General features: G+C 35.1%; 1 protein-coding gene across 1 annotated transcript; it reads left to right on the top strand.

Moving 5' to 3' along the window:
* Positions 1-4981: 4981 nt before the first annotated feature.
* On the top strand, positions 4982-26553 carry LOC135153316 (GDP-mannose 4,6 dehydratase-like). The gene is made up of 8 exons (XM_064095863.1): positions 4982-5024; positions 5577-5664; positions 9013-9122; positions 13675-13867; positions 16105-16209; positions 17841-17968; positions 20356-20474; positions 25936-26553. The coding sequence occupies exons 3-8, from the start codon at positions 9015-9017 to the stop codon at positions 26108-26110; spliced, it is 828 nt and encodes a 275-aa protein (XP_063951933.1). The 5' UTR covers positions 4982-5024; positions 5577-5664; positions 9013-9014; the 3' UTR covers positions 26111-26553.
* The last annotated feature ends 248 nt before the right edge of the window (positions 26554-26801 follow it).

Here is a 26801-nt window from a genome sequence, read left to right as displayed (position 1 = left end):
CTCACAAACATCAATTTTCTTTGAAGAAATAAAGAAAGTTCAAATAATTGTAATATTGAGTATTCAAAAAGAAGAAATTTATTACATTTCAAAATGTCCCTCGATTTCTCAAAGCAGTTACAGTATGTTTACAAAGTTCAAGGCTGATGTACAAATGAGGAAACCGATAATGTCATCCACTCACTAATTCTTTGATGTTTTATATGAAATATAAGTGTAATATATTGTTATTCTACAAAGAAGGTCCCTATTAATTGTCAAATCTGGAAATATCTAAATATTTCATTTTTTTGTAAAATACAAATAGATAGTGACTATGTTACATGACATCGCTGACTCATCTGGAAAAAAAATACATGTAGATACACAAATATTGTGCATTAACCATAAAAAAGAAGCTAAAACTAATAGAATGCCATTATTCCTTGTTTATATATGATTTTGATTAAATTTTCAGTGTTATCCCTTTTTTGTATTTATTCAAATCAACTTGTTAGGTTGACTTTTACTACATGTCTGTGCATGTACATGTAAAACAGGATTAAAAAAGATACAATGGTTACTTCATTTTCTTAGATTGGCATTTTTTTATGATACTTGGTTATAATTCACATTATTGCCCTTTACCAAGGCTTTTGATGGTCTTCAATTCAATGTTCTGTATTTGGGAAAGTGGTGCATTGTCAGCTTGGAAAAGTATAATGAACATATAATCATACAATTAGTACTGTACCATACATGTTGCATTTGGTTCAGAAATGGGCATGGCTAAAATATGTAAATTACAAAATTTAGAGTTAGATGTAGTTGGATATTAGTACTACTGTGCAATCATTTTTTTTCACTTGAGAAGGGGGGGGGGTGGGGATGGGAACAATAATTATATGAATTTTATTAAATAGATTTTTATTTTTTTATTACATTCTCATTTCTCATTATAAAATGAATATTTTCATGGTTATCAAATTCTTTAAAAAACAACAACTGCGAAATATAAAAGATTAGATCATGGAGCAATGGGTACAATGTATCTATTGCATCAATACAGTCTAGGCCTATGTTTAAATGCTGAATTAGCTATATAGAGGTAGATGGACAGTGCACAGTATCCATTCAATCTACACCATTAATACCGCTTTCACACCAAGGTACGGTCGCACAAACCGTACCAAGCGACCGATTGGACATGCTTTCACACCGCCGTCAAAATTTGGTCAGGCCCAGAGCGATCGGTCGCTGTATAGCTGACCGAGCCGGAGACGGAAGTAGAGATAGCGCATGGGCATGTATGGGGGGTCATTGCATTTCGATGGGTCGCTGAGATGTGCTTTCACATCAAGCTTGCATCGTTTATGATCGGTCGCTGAAGTACTGTACCTCTTACATATACATGTAGGTCAGACTCAGTGACCGATCATTTTTAACCAAAACAGTCGGTCGCTGAGTACAATGAAATACTTTCACACCATGATTTCATCCGTCCCTGCAACCGTACCTTGGTGTGAAAGCAGTATTAGAGGCCGTTCTCATAACGCTTTCTAATTTTACTGGAAACTGATTCAGGAAACCAGTTTGGAAGATCGCTTTGCTAGCGTTCCCCTTGATCACATGAGAGTGGTTTTCAAAATCACTTCACGTAAAGCGATCTTGTTGCTATGGAAACGATCTCAGTGGGGTGACACTTTTCGCGCGAAATTCGAAACCGCAGCGTAGGCATTCTACACCTGTCGTGTGGAGTAGTGCGAAGATCGCTTCCCGAAGAACGGTTGTGTCCTCACGCTAAAACCAGTTTAACGAGGCAACACGATCTTGAAATCTACATCGCGAGGTGGTTTTCTGAACCGGTTTGGAAGATCGCTTCCAAGATCGCTTCGACTGTTCTCACTACACGTTAAACTAGTTTCCACTAAAGTAGTTTCCAGTAAACTAGTTTTAGGAAGGTAGTGAGAACAGTGTCCAAGTCTCAGATGTTTTTATGCTCTCATTAGGAAATTATGATGGATAATTTTGCATGGAGAAAGAGTTCTATTTGTAGATTCCATTGATCAGTTCTTGCCAATCTTTCATCAGTGCTAAAAATGTTATAGTTTTATAGTCAAGTTCTGATCTGATTCCAAGGTCAGTTTGTCTAATTGCTGTGCTTAGCCATCAATCCCTTTGATATTTAGTCAATTAATTGTCATTTTATCCATTTGGCCTTTAGGCTAAAAGCTGTCAGATGGTCGAACTACAGTAAACTGGTAGCAGACAAAATAGGCATGTGCAGATAATTGGCTTGTAGCCTACATGTATAAACTGGAACTCAATCGAAATGATGATTTGACTGTGTCAATGGCAATTTCATAAAATAAGTGGAGCGTTGTGGCCCATGAATTAGTCTCCGGACTATGAAACAGAGGGTCGTGGGTTCAAATCCCAGCCATGGCGTAGTTTCCGTCAGCAAGAAATTTATCCACATTGTGCTGCACTCAACCCAGGTGAGGTGAATGGGTACCTGGCAGGAATTTATTCCTTGAAATGCACTGAGCGCTTGAAGGCTGCTTGAGCTACAGCCGGGGTAATAATATCCAAGTCCTTTGGAAGCGCATAGAGACGTTATTCATAATGTGTTATGCGCTATACAAGAACTGACTATTATTATCATTATTAAAACGTTAAAATGGCTGACTATATATCCATTCTGTATAATACAAAGTGAGTGACGAAAAGTTTGTTGTAAAAATAACAAAAAAATAATAGAAAATGTTAGTGAAGGTAAGAGGAAAATCCATCAAAGATTAAGAAAGTTATTAGAATTTTGAGTTTTTGATTTGTGACATCATGTATGAGCAGCTGCAGTTGTAAATATAAAATGCATAAATATAATTTTTTTTAATGGTTCGTAATGACTTTTTTTTCTTTTCTTTTTAGAAGTGGGTGTGAAAGTATTTGTCTGTTGATATACTGAAGATACAATAAAAACTGTTTTCAATTTTCTGAGAAAATGACATTAATTTTTACCATACGGTATTAATTAGGAAAGTTGCTTGCATATGATGTCACAAATCAAATAGTTAAAATTCTAATAACTTTTTTTGTTCTTTGATGGATTTTCCTCAAACCTTCGCCAACTTAAAAAAAATTCTGCTATTTTTACAATAAACTTGTTGTCAGGGTGAACTTCCCCTAGCTAGAAAGGGAATACATATATTGTTATTAGACAAAGTAGTTAGACCAAGTGGGAATATATTTGTACAGAGCAGTCTTTTAGAGATGGAATGCACATGCCTTTAATAAATTCATATTCTGAAGCATAGCCACTTTTCTATGAGGCACATTTTATATTGCAGTTCATATGGGGGAACAAAAGGGCACAATATTTCCACAGGACATCCGTGACCATAAACTTCAATGGCATTTGATTGATTTCAGCTCTAAATTTGTGCAAACAATATACAATATCTTATTGTACTTATGATACCGGTAAACTTCAATAGCTCTTTTGTATCTGTTGCGTCCGAGCTCGATTATCGAATATGTGCAGTTGAGGTGCGCAATATGGAATTCACCGATCTTGCTTCATATGAAAATCTACATGTAAATACCAAAGGTCAGGTCCAGGGGATCTGTCGTTCAACGACGTCCCTCGTTAAGCTATGGATCATTAAAGATCTTACCACCAGGAAACCTGGGGGGGAAATGAAAAGAAAACAAGTAGTAACATGTATATTATTATTACAGTGTAGCTCTATTCCCTCCCCCACCAATTTTTTTTTTTTTTAATGCTTTTTAAAATGTCAGCCTACATGTACATGTTGATGTTGATTTTATCAATACTGACAATTACCTGTCGACTAAAAAATAGACCCTTTGCCATCAATAAACATCAGTTTAAATCATCAATATGGCTGGATCAAGTTAAACAACATCCATTGTCATTTCTTCTTCCCATAAATCATTAAATTTAGGAAGTTAGCAAATGATGCGAAACTGTCTGTATCCACAATTGTATTAATTCTGAAATGGTCATATTTTACAAGCTGCGGTTTCCCCATGCTGCACCATTTTCTTTCCCTCTCCAATACTCCAGAGTCATAATTCAGGATTCATTATTTTTGTGGTTTCATGCAGTATTAGGGTGTATATGTAATGACTGTGTCACCAGTATCTGGCAAAATCGAAATGATTTGGAGAAATGACTTTAGGTCACCACCTTGGGAAGATATGACTTAAATGTTATGTACAAATGATTTGATCTTGGGTAGATTTGGGTTCTGTATAATGTACTTGATGAGACATCCCCTAAAAACTCAATAATCTCTCTTTTGCAACTATGTGTACATATTTTCACATGCAATTGAAAAAAGAGAGATAAATTGCTTCTACTACATACATGTACATGTAGTACCTTTCGAGTTTGTTTTACCCTTACATGTGCATGTATCAATAAGTTAACTAGTTTTATTCTCTCGCTATCCAATCTATGTCTTACAAAGTGTTATGTGGTGAACTGGTAATATCCTCTTATAATTTTATTGAAGAAATCTTGAAATTTACTAATTTTGAAACTATCAGCAAAAAATACTGTTGTCTGAATGAGTTATACTCATCTCACTCCTGTTTATTCCATATTGCATTTTGCATTTTACATTTTACTTTATTATTAGATGGATAATTGTGCCTCATTTTATTAATGTCTTTGGCAGCGACTAGAGACGTTGATTTTCTGTTTAAAAAAATTGTCCGTTTCTGAAAATCTGTGATTCTGTTTCAACTTGATCTAAAAATGGAAATTCTGTTTTTCCACTGAAAATGTACACAGCGAAAACCTGAATTCCGTTTTGCAGAGGTGAATTCCATTATTTTTTACATGAAAAGTATATGAACCAAACAGAATTTCCGTTATATTTACCGTTAAAACGGAAAATCACTGTCCCTACTTTGGCATCTGAATAATACTGGTGGTGATTTCTCTTAATTTTCAATTTGTTTTATTACAGGATGGATCGTATCTGGCTGAATTCTTAATTGAGAAGGGTTACACAGTGAGTAATAATTATGCTTCAGTAAAAAAAAAAAATGTTTATTGGGAATTTATTAAGAAAATCACTTTGATGATGCTTTGTAAAATATTAACTGCATGACTCCTAAGAAAAAAAACATGCTGCAAAAAGATGAAGCTATGCCTATGGGGCCCCATTTTGTGAAATTACTATTACTACAATTATAAGTACCTTGAAAACATCACTCAAAAGCAAAAAAAAAACAAGTTTCATTGGAAGTTGCACAACGCATAATGTGAATCTTAATGCAATAAGTTTTAATGTAATGGGAGCCTGAGACTTTAACCTTTTCATCAAATGATGGAAATGCAAGAACTTTGTAGGTTGTTTAGAAGAAAACAAAAAACTTTGATAACCAATCCAACTCTCCCCCCCCCCCCAATAGACTGCAGGTACAATCAATTAGGCTTTTAAACATTTGTTTATATTTCCCAGCTAAATCACTCAATACTTGAATGATAACTTGATGTCATATGGTTGTTCATATTTTGTTGTTTTAGAAAATATAATTTGCCTTATCTTTCATTTGTTCAGGTCCATGGAATTATTAGGAGGGCAAGTACTTTCAACACAGGTCGTATTGAACATCTCTACAAGGATCCAAAGACACACGAAGCTGGATGTTAGTATCAATCATTGCATCGTTTTTAGTGAAAGTAAAGATCTAAGGCCTGTAACAAAGCTTAGCAATCATAGAACATTTTTCTATTATTAATTTCATTGACTACAATGTCATTAAAGGACAAGTCCACCCCAACAAAAAGTTTATTTGAATAAAAAGAGAAAAATCCGACAAGCATAACAGAACACTGAAAATTTCATAAAAATCAGATGTAAGAAAAGAAAGTTATGACATTTTAAAGTTTCGCTTAATTTCACAAAACAGTTATATGCACATCCTGGTCAGTATGCAAATGAGGAGACTGATGACGTCATCCACTCACTATTTCTTTTGTATTTGAAATATAAAATATTTTCTCCTTATTGCCAAGTGAAATAAAGATAAATTCCTCTTTGAACATGCAGAATTAGCATTATTTTAATACTATATGGTTCAGTCAAGTTGGCCCTTGTTGTCAAAACTGTAAAAAATGAAATATTGTATAATTCAAACAATAAAAAACAAAAGAAATAGTGAGTGAGGGACATCATCGACTGTCTCATTTGCATGTCACTGAGTTGTGCATAATACTGTTTTGTGAAAAATAAGCGAAACTTTAAAGTGTCATAACTTTCTTATTTTACATCCGATTTTGATGAAATTTTAGCATTATGCTAGTCTGATTTTTTTCTATATATTCAAATCAATATTTATCTGGGGTGGACTTGGCCTTAAATAGTGAAAATCAAGTGTGCGATTAATCACTACCTTTTGTGTTATAGGACACAGGTGTTAGATATTAGAGGAATGGATCTGAGATCCCAGCACCTTTTACAATGTAGATAATATGTGTTGTATCTCAGCACCTTCTGTGGTGAAGGAGTATTACATTTCAACATTTGATTTTGAGAAATGTTGTTGATTTCTGCACCTTTTCTGGGGAAATTGTATTAGGGTATTGGGTGCTGGTATGCCAGCTCCTGTTTGTTACAATCCAGCCTCCTGGAGAAATAGATTCCTGGACTGTTCAAAAATTAGATGTAAGACTAGCATCTTTCCAAAGAGATGTTGCTTATATACATGTACATAATGTCAGTTTACTTCGATATTTTTTTTTTTTTTTTAGAGATTGGGACAATTTCAAGAAACATGCATTGAGTTAGGTTGGGTTAAGTTAGGTTTGCAGTTTTTTTTTTATAAAAGTGTTTTTGATTATTTTAGTTTTTTTGTGAAAAAAAATAGAAAAATGGTTGACTGAAACGAGAGCAAAATGTCTCACCACAACAACCATTGTTTCCACATTGTCTCCTTGAGGTGAAAGCAAGTTTTTTTTTCAGAATTGTATCATTCCAGCAACAAATTAAGTGTATGATTTGAAAAAAAGGCAGTTCTTGTCTATAAAGAAAAAAAAAAAGGACAACTGCTCAAAGAAGAGTCTGTTTATTACCCCTTTCCATCCCCTAGAACAAAGATTATTTTAGACGATGAAAAGGAAGTAGCTGCCAAGAAGGGGGTACATGAAGTGAACAATCTAATCACGGACATTGGCCTTTAAGGGGGAAAGTGAAAAATGTTGTCCTTGTCAGAAGGGTCATCAGGGGTAGTGAGAAGTTAGCTTCCTGGGTGACTGCCAGGTACGGGAGTACCCATCAAAATGATAGCCAGTTGAATTCTGCCTAGTTCATATTAAAGCAAGACAATGGTTTCTTTTAAAGCTAAATGAAAGTATTTGCAGTAAACACTGATTTCATGAGAAAGTCTGTAAAACCAAGGTTAATTGTCACTATATTATCCTCGATCTGGATCTGGTACAGTTACATAAATTGAACTTTGTAAAATCATGAAATCTAAAATGAAAAACGATCACACTGAAGATCTTGAACACAAATAAGCACACATGGGACAGTGTCTTTTTATTGCTGTGAAAAAGACCCAACAAATATGCCTGAATCCACGCTTATTTTGCTTATTTCTCAGCAATTAGACAATTTTTTCCAGAATCTTTTGGCACATATATTTTTATTCATACAAACAGACACTTGGGTGGTCATTTTATTAGATTCTGTAAAAACTCATTTTGAGATCGTTACCACAACTGGCATTTATCTTTAAGTTTGGTGTTGGTTCTGGCGCTGGTGTTGGATGTACAATTCAGCGTGCCTTACCAAGTTCCATAAATGTGATATAAGAATGGTTAAAATCACATTGATAATTAAAACCAAGTGAGATTTTTTCCTGGACAAGCTTCATATTTGAAGGTTTGGTGCTGTGCCTATAAAATCAGCTATGAAACACCCACCGGTACACTATTAAAAGGTTAACACTGAATATGAATCGCCCAATGGTTGCTAAGGAAAATCTGTGACTCAAATGAAACAAGAGTCCTGTCAAGCCTCTAGTCTAATACCTTTTAGGGGCTTACTTGGCCTGGCTTTTGATCCTTTGATAACTTGTCTTTTGTGTATTCAATGATCAATGGCTAATTTACATGTAGGTAACTCTCCATTATTGTATTGTGTGAAGGAACATCCTTTTCATCAAGGATTAATGAGGATTATCTCCTAATTGAAAAGGACAAAACTTTGATTATACCTGGCTTATTTTGTGAAGAAATAATCTCCACTACTTTGTTGCCCCTCAAAGGCAACTGTCCACCCAACTATATTACCAAAATCCAAATTGATTATATCTGTATGCCATTTTTATTGAAGTTCAAGGTTGGCTGGTGTTAGTCAATAGTTTAGACCAAAAATACTCATCCAAACTAGTTATTGTAATTTTAGATTTTCTGGTGAAACTTTAAAACATTTTGGCTTTAAACAAATATTTATGAATGATCAATAATTTTCTATGCTCATAACTTAGCTACAAGTACAGCCGAACACAGACCATTCATACATTTATTATTAAAATAATATGTTAATTGTACTAAGTTTTCTCTTTAAAATTTATAATGTATATTTTGACATTATAATTGAAGCACAAGAGGAGTTTCCTTCTTTGAGAATATATTTTTACAAGTGTAATGATTGGATATCAGAACAATTACAGACTTGGTACACAATTGGTTTTATATGAAAAAGAATAAAAGTGTAGATATTTTTTTTATTGTTTTGTTGAATTTGCTTGAGCACACGACCGAAATGAATTAAAAATGTTTTTTACTGGAGAAATTTTCATGCAAAATGCAAACCTTATCCAATAAAAAAAGATGTTTTATTTCTTCCACTTCATAACTCTTTTAGGGCATACAGATTCATATAATCTTGTAATGAATTTGAAAAGTGACAGGGATTCGTGTGGGGATATACCAAGGCATTACTTAAAATAGACTTTAACCTATGTACCTGGTATTTTTCTCCTTATTAGCCATGGTACTTCATTATGGTGACCTGACTGACAGTACGTGTCTAGTGAAGATTGTGAGCAAAGTCCGTCCCTCAGAGATCTACAACCTTGGTGCACAGAGTCATGTTAAGGTAAATACCAATGTCCTTGACAAAAGCCCAGGGCCAGTATTCAATCCAATACTTAAAGCCAGGGGATTACACCAGAACCGAATTTTCCAGAATAAATTTGGACCAATTCTAGCAGAATTTGGCCCAATTTGGTGGTTTTGGTGGAGAATGTTCCTGAATTATTTCGCATTCGCAGAGGAGAACAGAATACTCCTGAAACCACCCGAAGACTTGTATTCGGATGGATTCGCAGCTAATTCGGTTCCATTTTAACCAGGCAAGAATTTTTAAAGAGTTTTGCTGAAGTAAAATACTAAACCTTCTTTGTTAATCAATTGTATTTTTTGGCTAAGTATTTTGCTTAAATCTAAGTCAGCCACTCACCTAGCTCAAGTCTGGCTTGCGTGCAGTTAACAAAAATGTACATACACAAAGTCAACATGCTGCACATAGCAGAGTATATACATTGCACATACATGAAAAGGAGCAACTACTATTATTACTTATTAGTATGTATTATAACTTATTATTATTTATTACTTATTAGTAAGTATTTTGCTTAAAGTTGACTTGATAAAGTTAAATACATGTACTTACAGTGAATTGAATATGAATATAAACATTTCGCTAAGCCAAGTAAAACATTAGGTAATGTACTAATCAATAAATACTTGATTGAATTGAATACTGGCCCAGGGTTACGACTCCCTAAAAGCCAATGCAACATCCTGGTGAAGATAAAAACACAGCCCTTGCATCAAGCTCTCTGGAGGGCAAGCCAGGTTTTGAAAAAAATGTGTGCTTTGACGGGAGTTCCTACATGTACATGTAGGGCAGCAAGGCAGGTGAGATGGGACCAAACTTGTTGCCTTGGGCTAACTTGAGGGCTAAAAAAAAGATTGAAAAATTGTACCGTTTTTATCCAGATTTGATGGATAATCATTGTTGATATGTATGAAGGGAATTAATAGACGATGAAAAAGAATGGGAAAGGTGAGGAATTCATGCTCTCATCTTAAGAAATTATCCTCAAAAAGTGTTTTCAATTGCAGGGCAAAGGTGAGTGAATTTCCTTGTTGTGAATCTGAGATTTGTAGTGTTGAATTAAGGGTGCCTTTTCAATATCATGACAAAACTAAATGGTGTTATATTACTATAATTTTGTATTTTATATCATTGTAGGGTCAATGAGACTCAAGCTTTTTTTTTTTTTTACATCTTACATGTAGTTTGTATTACAGAAAAAAAAACTTGAAATCTGAATCACCTGTTTTTCTCTTTTTCATGTGTAAAAGTTCTATCAAAACTCAATATTGCGTTGAATATCATCTAATTTGAACTGAGAAAAATCATACATGTATACATAATGGAAGGTGCTACTCAGAAAATAATAACTTTGCCACTGCAAATTTCATTTTTTTTAAATGCAAATCAATCGATTTCATTGTCATAATTCAAAAAAAAAAGGAAATTTATGAAGAACACTACTGAAACTTCCAGCATTTTGCTTGGAATTCAATCCAGCAGTTAATGATTGAATTTGGACAGATGTACTGTATACACAAACAAATTCATCTTTGTGGAGTCATACTCTGGAGTGGCAATGTGACAACACAATAGTTTCAAATATGTAAAGCTAATGAGAGATTTCTTTTTTTTTTACAAATCAGTGTGGACTCCCATGAATTTTTTTTACCTTTTCACAAATCGCCTGAAGAGGGCAGCATGCCACTTCAATGTTCTGTCTTCACAAGGTGATATGACATGTTTGATAGTTCTTATGCTTCATAAGTAAAGTAGCATGAACTGCAAAAATGGTATTTAATGATTAGATTGTGTCGCTCAATGGCATAAAGTATAAATTTTCATGTTTTTCATCTAATGACCATTTGGTCTAATTGTCATTATGTCCATTTGATCTGATACCCCCATGGTCTAACACCACGTGTTTATCAAAACCAATTGAACATGTGGTCATTAGATGGAATGGTCTAAATCTACATGGACAAAGTAGTAATTGCTCCTTTTCATTATTTGAATGATAGACGTGTACAACTGGGATGATATTCAACCCACAAATATATTAGAGACTTGTTTTGTGATAAGCGCTATACAAATAATGTTAATTATTATTATATTGGGCTAAATGACAATGATACCAAATAGATGGTATTTGATGATTGCTGAATCTGCCTTAAGAGGTTTAGAACAAGTTGCTATATACCAAGTGGTGTTAGATCAAATGGCTTAAGACCAATTGGATTGAGACCACCATCATGTAGATGTTATGGATAATCAGGGGTAATTAATGTAAACAATTTGATTTTTTCCCTGTTTCCTTTCACGTGGGTGAGTGCTCCGATATTCCTGATTTCCATCAAAGGGATGTTCACCCTGACAAATAGTTTATTGCAAAAATATCAGTAAAAGTAATAAAAATATTTGTGGTTTCAGGATAATTCATCAAAGAATAAAAATGTTATTAGAATGATAACTTTTAGATTTGTCACGTCATATGGGAGCAGCTATCCCCCCCCATACATGTATATGGTGAAAAATCAATGAAATGCAATTTTCTCAAAAAATTGAAAATTGATTTTATTGTACCTTCAGCATATCAATAGGCAAATCATTTTGCACCTTCTGAAAGGAGATAAAAAATAGTCATCGTGAACCATTAAACATTTTAAATTCATACATTTTATATTACTAGTACAGTCATAACATATGGGGCAGCTGCTCGTATATATACATCACAAATCAAAAACTTAGAATCCTATTAACTTTCTTAATCTTTGATGGATTTTCCTCAGAGCTTCACCAGTACTTTTTTTTCTGGTATTTTTACAACAAGCTTTTTGTTTAAACCAACTTTCCCTTTAAACCAAATGGCTTTAGGCAAGGTGGCTGAAGGAAAATATTGACAATCAATGCTAGTGTAAACTTGATGATTTTCCGAATAGTTCCATTATGTATCGTTTGAGATGGGTTAGTACCCTGTAGACATAATTTGGTGTCATCCATTTGGGGGCATTGTGGTCTAGTGGTTAAGACTCGTATCTTTCCATCAGAGAGATGTGGGTTCGAATCCCAGCTACTGTAAGGCATGTTTTCCTTCAGCAAGATTTTACCCGTTACCCACATTGTGCTGCACTCAACCCATACATAATGTGCATGCATACATGAAACATGATATTTAGTGCTTTTCAATTGAACATGCTCAAAGCGCTTTACAACATAACGTATTAAAGATAATAATAAATTCTACTTTCCAAGTGCTTACAATATAATTAAAGTGGATATTACTGAGAAACAAATAGGTTTTGGGTTGTTTTGAATACTTGCACTGAACCCTGAACCCAGGTGAGGTGAATAGGTACCTGGCTGGATTAATTCCTTGAATGCGCCAACCTTTTTAGCAGCTGGAGCTTCCTGTACACCCGGGGTAATATATAGTGTGCCATTGAATAGGCAACTAGATAATCAGCGCATCATAAATGTTATACTGTGTGAGTTAAAAAAAAAGGAAGTCATGAACACATAATTATTATGTGACTGGAAAGAGTATCTTCTCCCAAGTAATTTGATACCATATTTAATTTTGTGTGGTATGTGTTAATGCTTGGATCATCAGAAGGTATTCTTTGCAGTGATGCAAATTTTGATTTGCGCCAGAGTAAGGCATGACTGCAATGAATGAATTGAGATGTCAATGATGTCATAATCCTACAAGAGCATTAAATCCATTTCAAAACACTTTTTCAATAATGTGCCTTGTAATTGTTCAATGAACACTTTTTAGTATCAATTCACAAGTTAATTTCATTGCAAATACATTTACTAACTCAGGTAGGATTATGACATCAGTGGCATCTGGGGTTCATTTGTTACATTCATGCCTTACTTTGGCACAAATCAAACCTGATCATCCATGCGTTAACACATACCAAATATGGTATCAAATTATTTGGGAGAAGATACTCTTTCCAGTCATATATAATGATCATACGTTCATGACTTTTTCTTAAATTGGGGATTTGTGATGTGTCAATTTTTTTTTTTACTCACATGTCATATATTATTTATTCTTGATTGTAACAGACCAAATAGCTATAGACAAAGTGGCCAGTATAAACCAAGTGAGTTAGACCAAGTCATTTTAAGACAATGACCCGTATTCTGAAGTCAGGTTTAACTTACATGTAGACCATGGTCTAACTCTGCTAAAATTATGGGAAGCCGAAAGTGTCAAAATTTGTATCAAGTTGTATGTTTCTTATGTTTGCTGTGCTCTTTCCTGATTCATCGATGGTGAAGACAATCATCTTTTTATACTTCCTAGACAATTATGAATGATTTGAGAGCCAAATGAGCTGAAATATGGTATCTCTACTTTCAGTGATTTATATAACAAATGGCTATCCACCCTTAAACCACAACTTTAAACCTGAGTTTATAAAGTTAAACCCGACTTCAGAATATGGGCCATTGTGTATTAAAGTATAATAGACCACCCTGGAATGGAAAATCAATGCTGATGTAAAGTTGACAACTTCTTTGGTGTTCATTTCAGGTATCCTTTGAAATGGGAGAATACTCTGCTGATGTCGATGGTCTTGGAACGCTGAGGCTCCTGGATGCCATCAGGACCTGTGGTCTGGATGACTCTGTCAGGTTCTACCAGGCGTCTACCAGTGAGATGTTCGGCAAGGTTCAAGAGATACCCCAAAAGGAGACCACGCCCTTCTATCCCCGTTCCCCATACGGTGAATAATAACTCTATTTATAATGATGATGATTTGATATTTCCTCAACCAAATTTAACAATTTTAAAGACAGCTCAGATTAAGCTTGATTATATACCGGTGTGTTGGCTCAGAAGGTCCGTCGCACAACCAGAGGTCGGGAGTTCAAACTCGGCCTCGTCAGACCAAAAGACGTAAAAAGGTGGGAGTTGCTGCTACCCTGTTTGACGTTGAACATTTGAGGGATAGAACCTCGTCGGTCTGGCGCTGCATAGTGGCTGCTGGGCCCATGATCAATTAGGCAAAATGAATTTTTTGAAAATTTCAATTCTCAGATTTCTATTTCGAACAATAAAATATGGATTTTCGATTTTTTATTTTTCCGATTTAGAGTTTTGATATAAGTAGCAACCTTGTTTTACCTAAGAAGAGTTTTTTAGAGGAATTGGAAAACAAATTGTTTTCAGAAAATTAGAGGTTGCCACAATTGCCATATTTCTTGACTCATTTTTTTTTTACTCACTTTTTTAATCTTTAGGTATGAGCTTTTAACACCCCAGCAATGATATCAATCATGAGGAAATAACTTCAAAGTGGTGATTAGTTTCAGACTAGGAATATTGTAAATTTGACTCGGATTTCTGAAAATTCCCCACTCTTTTATTTTGTACTGAAGTGTAAGTGTTAGTGGCCAAAAAACAGCAAAACAACCCAATTGCGGTTAAGTGAAGTCCAAATGATTGAAAACACTTAACAACCATTTTCAGGGAAATGGGGCATTCTTGGCATTGTTGAGCAATAGATATAAACCGCATTGCAGTTCTGATGTTAACCGCAGTCTGATGTTAACCGCAGAAACCTTTAAAATTTCTGGTTTTAGTTTCTTTAGTTTTTCCACTCCCACTTATAAAGCTTAAACTTCCTCACACAGAACCAATCATAATTTTTGTGGTTCTCACTTGGGTTACCAAAGGTTTGATTGAAATATTATTGCGTGTATCTAACATTTCATGTTCTAATATACTCCTAATGCTGAATTGATGAGAGATTTTTAAGATTAATTACCATGAGTCACTGATGATTAGAGCCCATTGCCATTTTTGAATTCAGCACATGGATTGAGTAAACATTTTACTAAGTATTTTGATAAGCTTACAGATGCAGGTTGCTTTCAACTCAATACTTTGCCCTTATTTTTTAAAACCACATTTAACCCAAAGTTTAAGTCTTACTTTATAGATGAATATTGAGGTCACATTTTTGTTGCAAATAAATTGCAATTAATGCATCCCACAAAAATCACAATATAAATCCAAGCAATAAAGACCATCAAAATTTGGGGCGTAATTCTTCTCAAAAGATGTGTTGAAGTTCAAGAAATGAATTCCGAAGTGGACAAATGGTTAAATCCAAGTTTAAATCTGAGTAGGCCGACCTGTAAAATAAAACAATTTCTGAATTGAGATTGACTGAGCAGGACGCCCCCCTCTCCTTGTGCAGATGATTTGGCCAGTATTATCATATTATTTGTACATACTGTCAGTCCATGGTTATTAAAAGCAAAAGTAAATTTAAAGTTAGGAAAGCTGTGATCATTCAAGATGTAAGCTCTCTCCATTCTGTGTGTAATTTTTACAATTTTTTTTTTGGTGCAATTTTTATTGTACTCTAGATGAAAGAACTGTTTATACAACTTCTATAATTGGATACATGCAAGTCCCCTGTAAAAAAAAAGAAGAATATGTCATTTTATAACAAAAGCAAAATAGATGATATGGTCCTTTGCTTCACTAAGAAATATATTTTGATATAGGTTTCACTTGAAATGCTGACTGATTTATCTATCGTATTTCCTTGTTCTCTGGTTCTGTCAAAACAACTTAAATTCAGGGCAGACATTCCTGTAAAATCCACTGTTTTTCTCCCAAAAGAAATACTGTATTATATTTTATTTACATATCAATAGTCAATAATGATTCATGTTAATCATGGGATTTTTATTGATATTCCACTGTGGCCTTTTCAAAGGTTGTGGCGCAGTCGCATTTCCCCTATGAAGGCCGTACTGCGAGTCAAAACAGCCATTATAATTTTTTTTTTACCAGCTACATATAGGTGGTTTGAATAAAAATGAATAAAACTGCTGTTTTGGACTCGCTATACGGCCGCTGTAAGGGAAATGTGACTGCAGCATCAGTGCCCTTATTCTTCTTCCAACTCTTTGTTGATTAATAATATATTTATATTGATATTCTCAGGTGCAGCCAAGCTGTATGCGTACTGGATCACGATAAACTTCAGAGAAGCCTATAATATGTTTGCTTGCAATGGTATCCTATTCAACCATGAGAGCCCAAGGAGAGGTGTGTAAGACCATTAAAAGCTAATAAAATTGTGCATTTTGATTACTTTAAAATAGCCTTTGTTGAGATCTATAGTATTTTCTGTTAAATGACAAAAAAGCGCCCCCCCCAAAAAAAAAAATTGTTTGCCATATAAATCAGGGGTTGTCAAACTTGCTTACTTCTGATTTTTGAATTAAATTTGACCCCCAAAATGACATGTGCTGACCAACCTTAATTTTCATCAATTTGCCTACTTTTTTTAAGGGGGGGTTACTGGTGAATGGGGCTGTAAAACATCATTCATTACAAGGCATGGGGAAAAAAACTGACCAACCGACCTACATGTACCCAGGGTTTTTTAATCTCTATTACAGCAATCAAGCAATTTTTTTAGGCCTAGTCAGCATATGCAGGCTCAAGTTTTTATTTAATGTGGAGGTCGCCAAGATATGCCCAGTTTAAAGGGATTGTTTCACTTTGTGAGCAGCTGATTAAAAAAATTCTCAAACTGAGATGAAACATGTGTATGAGTGTCTGTATTTGTCCTAAAAAACCCTGAAACAGACCACAATATAGGATGAAAAACTCTAATTTAGATACAAGCAGCAATTTATTAGCCTGATTTTCAGAACCCGTCTGGTAGACGGGTTCAACTTATGACCAGTTTTCTCCAATTCAAAAAGTCTGTTGGCTGTGTTGACTGCCTTCTGCTGTGTGTATCTCCTATGCACTATTATTAGCTGCACTGTACATTCAGTGTATACCTTGTACACACTGTATGTAGGTCATGCTGTGTTCATTTAGAGTTAATGTGTTGTCGTGCACAGATTCGGTGTATACACATAGTCATTGAAACCAACCCCCAATTATTTTCAAACTTTGGTTTATATCTCCAAGGTTTTAAAATTGTTCCTGTAGATATGATACTCTGAAACTTTTGGGATGGTATTTTTACACTATAAGCCTAATGTTTAGCCCATTTTTAAGAACCAAAATGAGAATTTTTAAAATCAGAAAAAAGTGAATTGATCATTTTAAGGTCTAAAACATTGTTATGACACTACTGGTTCCCGTAACACAAAGGTTAGCGATTTATCGTACGCTTGATTTTCTCGATTGATTGTGTATTGTAGTCAATGGATTCAATCGTAGAAAAGTGTTTCTACGATCATTGCTAAGCTTTGTGTTACGGGCCCCTGGTCTATCTTTAGTTCTCCATGTAGAAAAAGCTGCCTTCCTCTGAATGGCTTTCATTTTCTGTGTATACTTTCTGTAATAGGAATCTCACGTTGGGAAAGCATATTGGTAGGAGAGCCTTTTGATTTCCGTTGGATTAAACCAGAAATTTTTTCTTAGGGAGTACTAGCCATAAGCTTTTGTGCAGACTATGTTAATATGTGTGTCCTAATGCATTTTGTTGTCCATCTCAACTCTTGGGATTGTCTGGGCTTGATTACTATGTTAGCAGATCATGTTGCATTTATTCATTATGGCATTAAAATGTATTCATCCAAATCAAAATAGAGAATGTTTGCCGGGTTTTTTAAAGTGAATTTGAATTAAAAGAACCAAAAATAATTTTTGAAATTTAAAGGCAAGTCATTGATCTACTTGGTATACAAATAATGAGTTTCTCCCTTTTTAATTAGGTGAAACATTTGTGACCAGAAAAATCACAAGAGCTGTTGCCAAGATTCACCTAGGTCAGCAGGAAGACTTGAGACTAGGAAACATTGACTCACAACGTGATTGGGGACATGCAAAAGATTATATAGAGGTGAGTCTCAATCTCAGCAACTCTGAAATCATCTTTGATATCATATTCATCTTTGATTTTATGTTCGTACTCCTCGATTAAAACTAGGAAACCTCGATTCAGAGCATGTTTGGGGACATGCTAAGGCCTTGCAAACTTATCTTTCGTGGCTTGCCGAATCAGGATGAAGTTTTGCGGCATGGACGATTGAAGCAATGCAGTATAAAGCTGTCTCATTTTTACATCCTTCAAAAGCAGATTAGGAATAAAATTTGTAACATGAGCACAGCAGCGCTATTGATAATTGATAAGGATTTTATATATAAGACTTAAGATTAACTTAAAGGTCAAGTCTACCCCTAAAAAATGTTGATTTGAATAAATAGAGAAAAATCAAACTAGCGTAACGCTGAAAATTTCATCAAAATCATATGTAAAATAAGAAAGTTATGGTATTTTAAAGTTTTGCTTTTTTTCACAAAATAGTGATATGCACAACTCGGTGACATGCAAATGAGTCAGTTGATGATGTCCATCACTCACTATTTCTTTTGTTTTTTATTGTTTGAATTCTACTATATTTAATTTTTTACAGATTTGACAATGAGGACTAACTTGACTGAACCATATAGTATTCAACAATGCTATTTCCACATGTTCATTCAGGGAGGAATTAATCATTGTTTCACTTGACAATAAGGAGAAAATTAGAATATTTCATATTTCTTATAATAAAATACAAAAGAAATAGTGAGTGGATGACATCATCAGTCTCCTCATTTGCATACCAACCAGGATGTGCATATAACTGTTTTGTGAAATTTAGCGAAATTTTAAAATGTCATAACTTTCTTATTTTACATCCGATTCGATTAGTATATGGAATTTTTAGCGAAGCAATTGTTGCAGGAGCGAATGTCATGGAACCGGTGTAGGAAAGATGTACATTATATTATATCTCTATGCAATACTTGAGACAGTTCAAGTGAATAATTAATTTTTTTTATTTGAAACTAGAGCATCATCCAAGACTAGCCAGTGCTTTGTTACAGTGAGTTTGTGCTCGGCTGCAATGCCAGAGCTTTCAGTGTCAAGCCAGTAGATTATAAAATTCAAAGTTATGATGAATTACTGGGCTCACACAATCCTGGATATTTCCTCGTCCAGGATTGACCACAAAAGTTGAAGTGCTGGCGGGATATGGAAGTTGAGAGAGAGAGAGAGGCCCTGGCCCACTGCAGGGACCTAAAGAACTGCACTTCTGTGTTAGTGCACAGCAGTTCCGGATGCACAAAAACGTTAGCGTCTACCATGCACAAACAGAGGCTTCGTTACAACCAGTAATGTCACAGCGACGCATTATTTAAATCTTGGATCAACGTTCGACATCAAAATCCAAAAGATGTGACTAGGCCAACTGTCAGTGCTCTGTTATCACTGACAATATTTCTGTGCAGCCAGTACAGAGCTATGTAAATACAATGCTTGGAAGATCAAAGATCATGACCCAATGAGATTTTTATTTTTCCTTGTAGATAAGATGATAATACAATTCAGAAACACTAGAGAGGAAAGAGTTGAAGTGAGGGGGTAGGATGGAGGGATGAAGTCAGGGGGAGAGAGAGATAGAGGGATACACGCTTGGAGAGGTCAAAGGTCACCCACTGGGTCATGACCTGTGATATTGTATTGTAATACTCCACCAAATGAAGCATTTTACCGCAATGGTAAACTAGCGCGGACTGTGCCCGGCTGTGCATGGGGCCGCTCACACTTCATTCCACCTATGTTTCCAAGATCAGCTTTGTACTTGTAGTTCAATTTATTGCTAGTAGATATAAACTTGGGAAGTCATTAGAATTTCAAATTTTACGATCTCAACATTTGCTTGTGGTATATATGCAATCTTACAGAACTTAAGATGTGTGTACAGACATTGTAGGTCTAACGTTAGACACGATATCATGAAATGAAAGATACCAGAAATCTTTCTGTAGGACTCTCATACGACCACAACCAGCCACATGCATGGGAAAGCTCCTACGCTGTAGCTGGCTTGAAGTTCACTGTACTCTAGTATCAAATCAAGATGGATCAGTCCTTTGAAATGCCTTGAACAGGTGCACAGTTGGGATGTAGTGTACATTGTCCTAGCGGCTAGCGTATATGTAAAAAAAAAGTAAAGAGTGGGGAGATAATGTTCTTACATCCTTGTTATTGTACCTTTGTTTTTGATATATCGAATGAATGTATAAATGGGATTAAAATTCACTGGATTTCAAATGATATTGGAATTCTTTTCCCTTCTTTTACAAATCTTTATAACTCTCCTGACTTCCCTTACAAATTTACAGTTTATCATTTTGTCATCTAACCTCTCTCTATTCCCTTTCATTCCTTTTGCATAGGCCATGTGGCTGATGTTACAACAAAAAGAACCAGAAGACTTTGTAATAGCAACCAATCAAGTTCACAGTGTGAGGGAGTTTGTACTAGCTTCATTCAAATGCATTGGAGTAGACATTGTGTAAGTTCTCGGGCATCGCCAAGTCTTGGGCCACTTGCGATATTCATTCATTATTTTTTATCATTTAAAAATATATTCTTTAAACATATCTCCATACGTCAGCTAATTCAAGTTGGTGATGAGCACAATAAAGCCCTATTTGCAAAGGGTGTGGAGTGGAGTTTTTCTTAATCAAAATATGCTGCCGGCAAGCGATGAAAATGCATAAAATGTGCATTGTCATGCTTTGTAGCTTATCAGCTTTCGTTAAGCATACAATTTGTCAGTAACACTTTTCGCCTCGGAGGGGGTCTTTTTCTAAAATTGTTTTTTACAATATGAATTGATTTTAACAAAATGTTCTCCTTTTGATCTCAAAATATGAAAATGATGTTGAAGAGTTACCTCAAAATTTTTGGCTACTAATATACTGCAGCCTTCCTCAGCTATGTGACCCGATTTGACCCTAGTGACGTAAGGATCGATAATCGGATTATAGATAGACATTCAGAAGCTTACATTGCCCTCTGTACTTGTTGAGAGACGTTTTGAACACCTGGATGTAGTCCCTTTTTTTCGCACCTCTCAAAGTATAGAGTCAGTGATTTTCCGTTTCAAAAAAATTGTCTTTTCCATTTCTGAAAATCTGTTATTCCGTTTCAACTTGATCTAAAAATGAAAATTCTGTTTTGTCACTGAAAATGTACACAGCAAAAACCTGAATTCCGTTTCGCAAAGGTGAATCCATTAATTTTTACATGAAAAGTATAAGAGCCAAATTTTCGTTTTATTTACCGGTAAAACGGAAAATCACTGTCCCTAAAAGTACCACAGCTCCCTGTCCGACACTTTACGTTATTGCTGTCCAGGCGATTCTATATGGATGTGCTGAGAAGTAGAACCAGGGTGACGATGTTCAAGGAATCTGGCCCTAAGGGAACGTTCTATTTCTCAAATATATGATTCCCACTGATATCCTTCTTCTCAGTTTTGTTCATCGGAGCAAGTACTGTCTTAAAGGCTTTTGTTGGCCTATAACACACCATTATGCCAAATTGACTGAAGTCACTACTTGCTTTTTATTTCATAAAAAAATTCACGTAGAATGTCAAAAGTAAATAGTATGCTCTGTGAAGTAAGGGACCTCTACAGTCTTCGATACTTAATTTTTTTTCACAATGATACAAGATCTGACATTGAATTGAAGATGTAAAACACATTTGAAGTTACCGATAGTCAAAAGTGGATATGATACAAAGGATGTATTACAACGAAACACCTGAAAGCATTCATTTTATTTTTATCACAGTTTTTTATGTAATTGTTTGGGCTTTGCATTATAAGAGGAGTGGATTATTATTATTATTTTATTCAGCATTTCAACAAAGATCAACTTATAAGCAAGTACATGAGTACAAAGAGGGAAGAAACTAGGATGTCTACATTACAAGTCCAGGTTGTCATGAAAGGAAAAATGTAAAACAAATTACTGTAGCCCGTAGGCTTTCCTCCCAAACCTGGACTTGTAAGGTGACATCCACAAGAATAAAAACATAATAAACTTTACACTTAACGATACAATTTCAGCTAGAAGTGAAATAATTGTAACACAACAAACATTCATCAATATCCTGGTATATATCAAGCTTATTCTAAAATGCCAGATTGTTTCAGCCAGTAAATGCCTAAACATCTGTCTATAAACTTCTCTCATATTACTTTATGTGTTATTGATACCAATGAATAGGTCTTTTAATTCTCTTTAAAATGATACCCTACATGATATGACTATTGTTCACATGGAGGTGCAGTGCCTTGAAATGCGGGGCAAGGTCAGAATTCAAAAGTTGCAAAATGACACAATATTGAAAGTCACTGTTCTTTTTTTCCATGGTGATGAGTGAGTTTCTCAGCGGTTTCTTTTGTTTTCATGTATCTTAACATCAACATTAACATGGAATCAAACACATCTCTGCACAAGCAAACACATAACAAACAAACAAACATGCATGGGGATTTCAAACCACAACTCAAATCTCACAGAACCATCACTACAAAAACCACTACAAAACATCAAAAATTAAGAAGTAGGGGCTTGATTTGAATGGATTTTCATCTCTATCGACACAGACAAAAGAATTGTGTTCTTTATAGACCCTTCAAGACTATTTCTGCTCGTTTTGCAGCTTTTCAATTCAGACCTCATCCAACACTTTGGAATCCTGCTCTTTTCGTGATGGCATGATCATAACAAGCATGGTATCATTTTAAAGGTCAAGTCCACCCCAGAAAAATGTTGATTTGAATAGAGAAAAATCCAACTAGAATAACGCTGAAAATTTCATCAAAATCAGATGTAAAATAAGAAAGTTATGACATTTCAAAGTTTTGCTTATTTTTCACAAAACAGTGATATGCACAATTCAGTAACATCCAAATGAGACAGACGATGATGCCCTTCACTCACTATTTTTTTTTTTTATTGTTTGAATTATACCATATTTCATTTTTGTCTCACCTGCATAGCAGAGTGAGACTATAGGCGCCGCTTTTCCGACGGCGGCGGCGACGGCGGCGGCGACGGCGGCGGCGGCGTCAACACCAAATCTTAACCTGAGGTTAAGTTTTTGAAATGACAGCATAACTTAGAAAGTATATGGACCTAGTTCATGAAACTTGGCCATAAGGTTAATCAAGTATTACTGAACATCCTGCCTAAGTTTCATGTCACATGACCAAGGTCAAAGGTCATTTAGGGTCAATGAACTTAGACCATGTTGGGGGAATCAACATCAAAATCTTAACCTAAGGTTAAGTTTTTGAAATGTCATCATAACTTAGAAAATATATGGACCTAGTTCATGAAACTTATACATAAGGTTAATCAAGTATCACTGAACATCCTGCATGAGTTTCACGTCACATGACCAAGGTCAAAGGTCATTTAGGGTCAATGAACTTTGGCCGAATTGGGGGTATCTGTTGAATTACCATCATAACTTTGAAAGTTTATGGATCTGATTCATGAAACTTGGACATAATAGTAATCAAGTATTACTGAACATCCTGTGCAAGTTTCAGGTCACATGATCAAGGTCAAAGGTCATTTAGGGTCAATGAACTTTGGCCAAATTGGGGTATTTGTTGAATTACAGCCATAAATTTGAAAGTGTGTTGGTCTAGTTCATAAAACTTGGACATAATAGTAATCAAGTATCACTGAACATCCTGTGCGAGTTTCAGGTCACATGATCAAGGTCAAAGGTCATGTAAGGTCAAAGAACTTTGGCCACGTTGGGGGTATTTGTTGAATTGCCATCATATCTCCATAAGTGTATTGGTCTAGTTCATAAAACGTGGAAATAAGAGTAACCAAGTATCACTGAACATCTTGTGCGAGTTATAGTAGTTTTCAAAATCAGCACTGCTGCTATATTGAATCGCGTGATGCAGGTGAGACGGCCAGAGGCATTCCACTTGTTTTACATATTTGACAATAAGGACCAACTTGACTGAACCATATAGTATTAAACAATGCTAATTCCACAGGTTCAGGGAGGAATTAATTGTTGTTGCACTTGACAATGAGGAGAAAATTAGAATATTTTATATTTCATATAATAAAATACAATAGAAATAGTGAGTGGATGACGTCATCAGTCTCCTCATTTGCATACCGACCAGGGTGTGCATATAACTGTTTTGTGAAATTAAGCAAAACTTTAAAATGTCATAACTTTCTTATTTTACAACCGATTTTGATGAAATTTTCAGTGTCATGCTTGTTGGATTTTTCTCTTTTAATTCGAATCATCATTTTTTTTTGGGGTGGACTTGTCCTTTAAAGAGAATTAAATGATCTTTTGAATGATATCAAATATGCATTGTGTCTGATTGGGAGTTGGGAGAAATTAATGGCCAAACTCAGAATTCCAAACTTTTTTTGAGGGGTTTATATATATTCTACGGGCTGGATAAAAGTAATATTTAATGGGAAAAAATAAGCAATCAGTGACTACTACGCTTATGTAATATTGTAATGTTTGCTAATACTCAAGTATAGTTCACATTACTTGCCCTCTGTCATTGCTTTAGACATGTTTTAATGAGCATGAGATGTGCACACTACAATCTCAGTGAAATTTCCAAGCAGTTCGCAAAATTTGGTGACATATACCCCATCTTAACAGACACTTTTCTGACTGCCCTACCCCGATAAAAGCAGGGTGAAAAAATCTCCCCTTCCTATTAAGATGCTCCCACTTAGAGAAAAGCAGTACTGTGTCGGTAAGGATTTTCCCAAATTTCAGCCTGCTCCAACGAGGGTGGAAGCGGGGTAGAAAAACGACCCCACCCGCTTATACCCGGTGCATGTTCTGTTAAGACGCAATCGGGGTGCAGTCTGTCCGAAAAGCTCGATGATGCGCAATGACTTGTACAAAGTGCGCGCCTTATAAGTGCATGGTAAAAAAAAAGAGAGATCGGGTTGTTTACAAATATGTTGCCATTTTGTTAGTATAACCATTCTCATTTACATTGTTTTCTACTGTCAATTTTCATTTTCAAACAATCAAATTTTATAATTCTATTTGGAATATACTTTATTGATATTTGACAATTACGTGTTCTGATACTAGTTTTACAAACCCTCCTAAAGAAGTTATGGGCTAGCCTAAAAAATACCAGATCGATCGAGCTCATTGCATGCTGCGGGTTTTACCGCAAGCTCAAGACTCATCTTGACAAAAGTAAAGGTAGCTAATTTTCATACCATTGCATTGGCATTGTTTGTTTTTTAACTCCACAATATTCGTCTGTAATTAAACTTTGCATGTAACCTTTATGGGTAGGATTTCAAGAGAGTGTCGGCTGTTAAGACGGCGCACGGAGGATACCACCCGTGGTTTTATCACCTCGTTGAGGAATTCTACCCGGATTTTTCTACCCGCCCTCTGCCTGGACACTGTCTATTAAAAGGGGGGCTAAAGAAACTCTTGTATCTAGGTTTTTATTCAACTGTACAACTTCAAATTTTGACATAAAGCTAATTTACCAATTTTCACTATTTGAAGATCAAATGATCATTTTGGCTATTTACAGACAACCTTGCCTGGCAGATTATAGTTGGTTTGGGGGTGGCTGGTCACATCTATAGTCACATGAGCAAGGTTGACAGTCATTTAAATTCAATTAATCTAGATGAAATCTACATTTGGTCATAATTATTAAAAAAAAGTAGATCAGATAAGGGGCCTGTGTCATAAATAGTTATATCTATCTTTACCATCATACTATCATAGAAACCTTTATTGTGATTGGCTGCCTAGCTCTGTTACTGTTTAATAGTTTATTTGAATTCATACAATATTCAGCAGATGTTTATAGCTAAGGTAATGTTATTAATACAAGTTTAATGTAATGGGAATAGCCTGGTGAGGAGACACCATGGAATAATTGTCTTTTTATTTTATTTTTTTTGTAGGTGGGAGGGTAAGGGAGAAGAAGAAATTGGAAAAGACAAGGCAACAGGTGTCGTACGAGTTAGAGTGGATCCCAAGTTCTACAGACCAACAGAAGTGGTAAGTGCCCATCTGCTACTAATTGGTGATGGGGTAATTGGCATATCTTTATCTATTATTCGTTTTCACAGAGGTTAGGATTTTTTAAGTTGAAAAATGTCCAAATATCTGTTTTAACACTGATTTCAGCTCTATACATAGGGTATGCACACAAAAATCCACCCAAAATGGTATTCAATTCCTTTGTCTTGGTATTTTTTTTCTCAAGAAAACCCATGTTGATTTCTTTCCTGATTTTCCTTTTAAATGTGCAAATTTCAGTGCCCAGCTGGCAAGCTTGTATGCCTAAAGATTTTTCATGTGAGTGGGAGAAGTTACATACTGCCCTCTTTTGGCAAAATGCAATGCAGCTTCTGGATCCCTAGTTAGTAGTCTTTCTGGTCAGGCACCTATTTAGTGTTTCTAGTTTCATAGGTTTGTGTTGTGTTCAGAGAGAGAGAGAAGGAAATGAGGGGGGGGGGGGCGAGTAAGAGGTATACATGTAGGAAGAAAGAAAAGTTGATTATCAGATTAGAATCATCAAATGAAAAAGAACCCAAAAAGAATCTCTCTTCTAAAATAATTTGTAAGTATTAAAATGAAAGGTAAAAAAAAGAAGTATAGAAATAACTCTAATGTGAAATTCTATTGAACAGCTATCCCTTTATTCATTTTCATCATTTATTTGAAGTAGTGTTGTCTTCAGCTACCACTGGAGTCATTGATAGAACAATTTAAAATGGGGGAAATCCCCTTTCTCCTGAATGCACTTGTACGTGGTCTACTGCCA

Source organism: Lytechinus pictus, chromosome 2, assembly GCF_037042905.1.
Source record: "Lytechinus pictus isolate F3 Inbred chromosome 2, Lp3.0, whole genome shotgun sequence".
NCBI lineage: Eukaryota > Metazoa > Echinodermata > Echinoidea > Temnopleuroida > Toxopneustidae > Lytechinus > Lytechinus pictus.
Note: the sequence above shows the minus strand (reverse complement) of the source record. Positions and strands in the feature narration are given on the sequence as shown.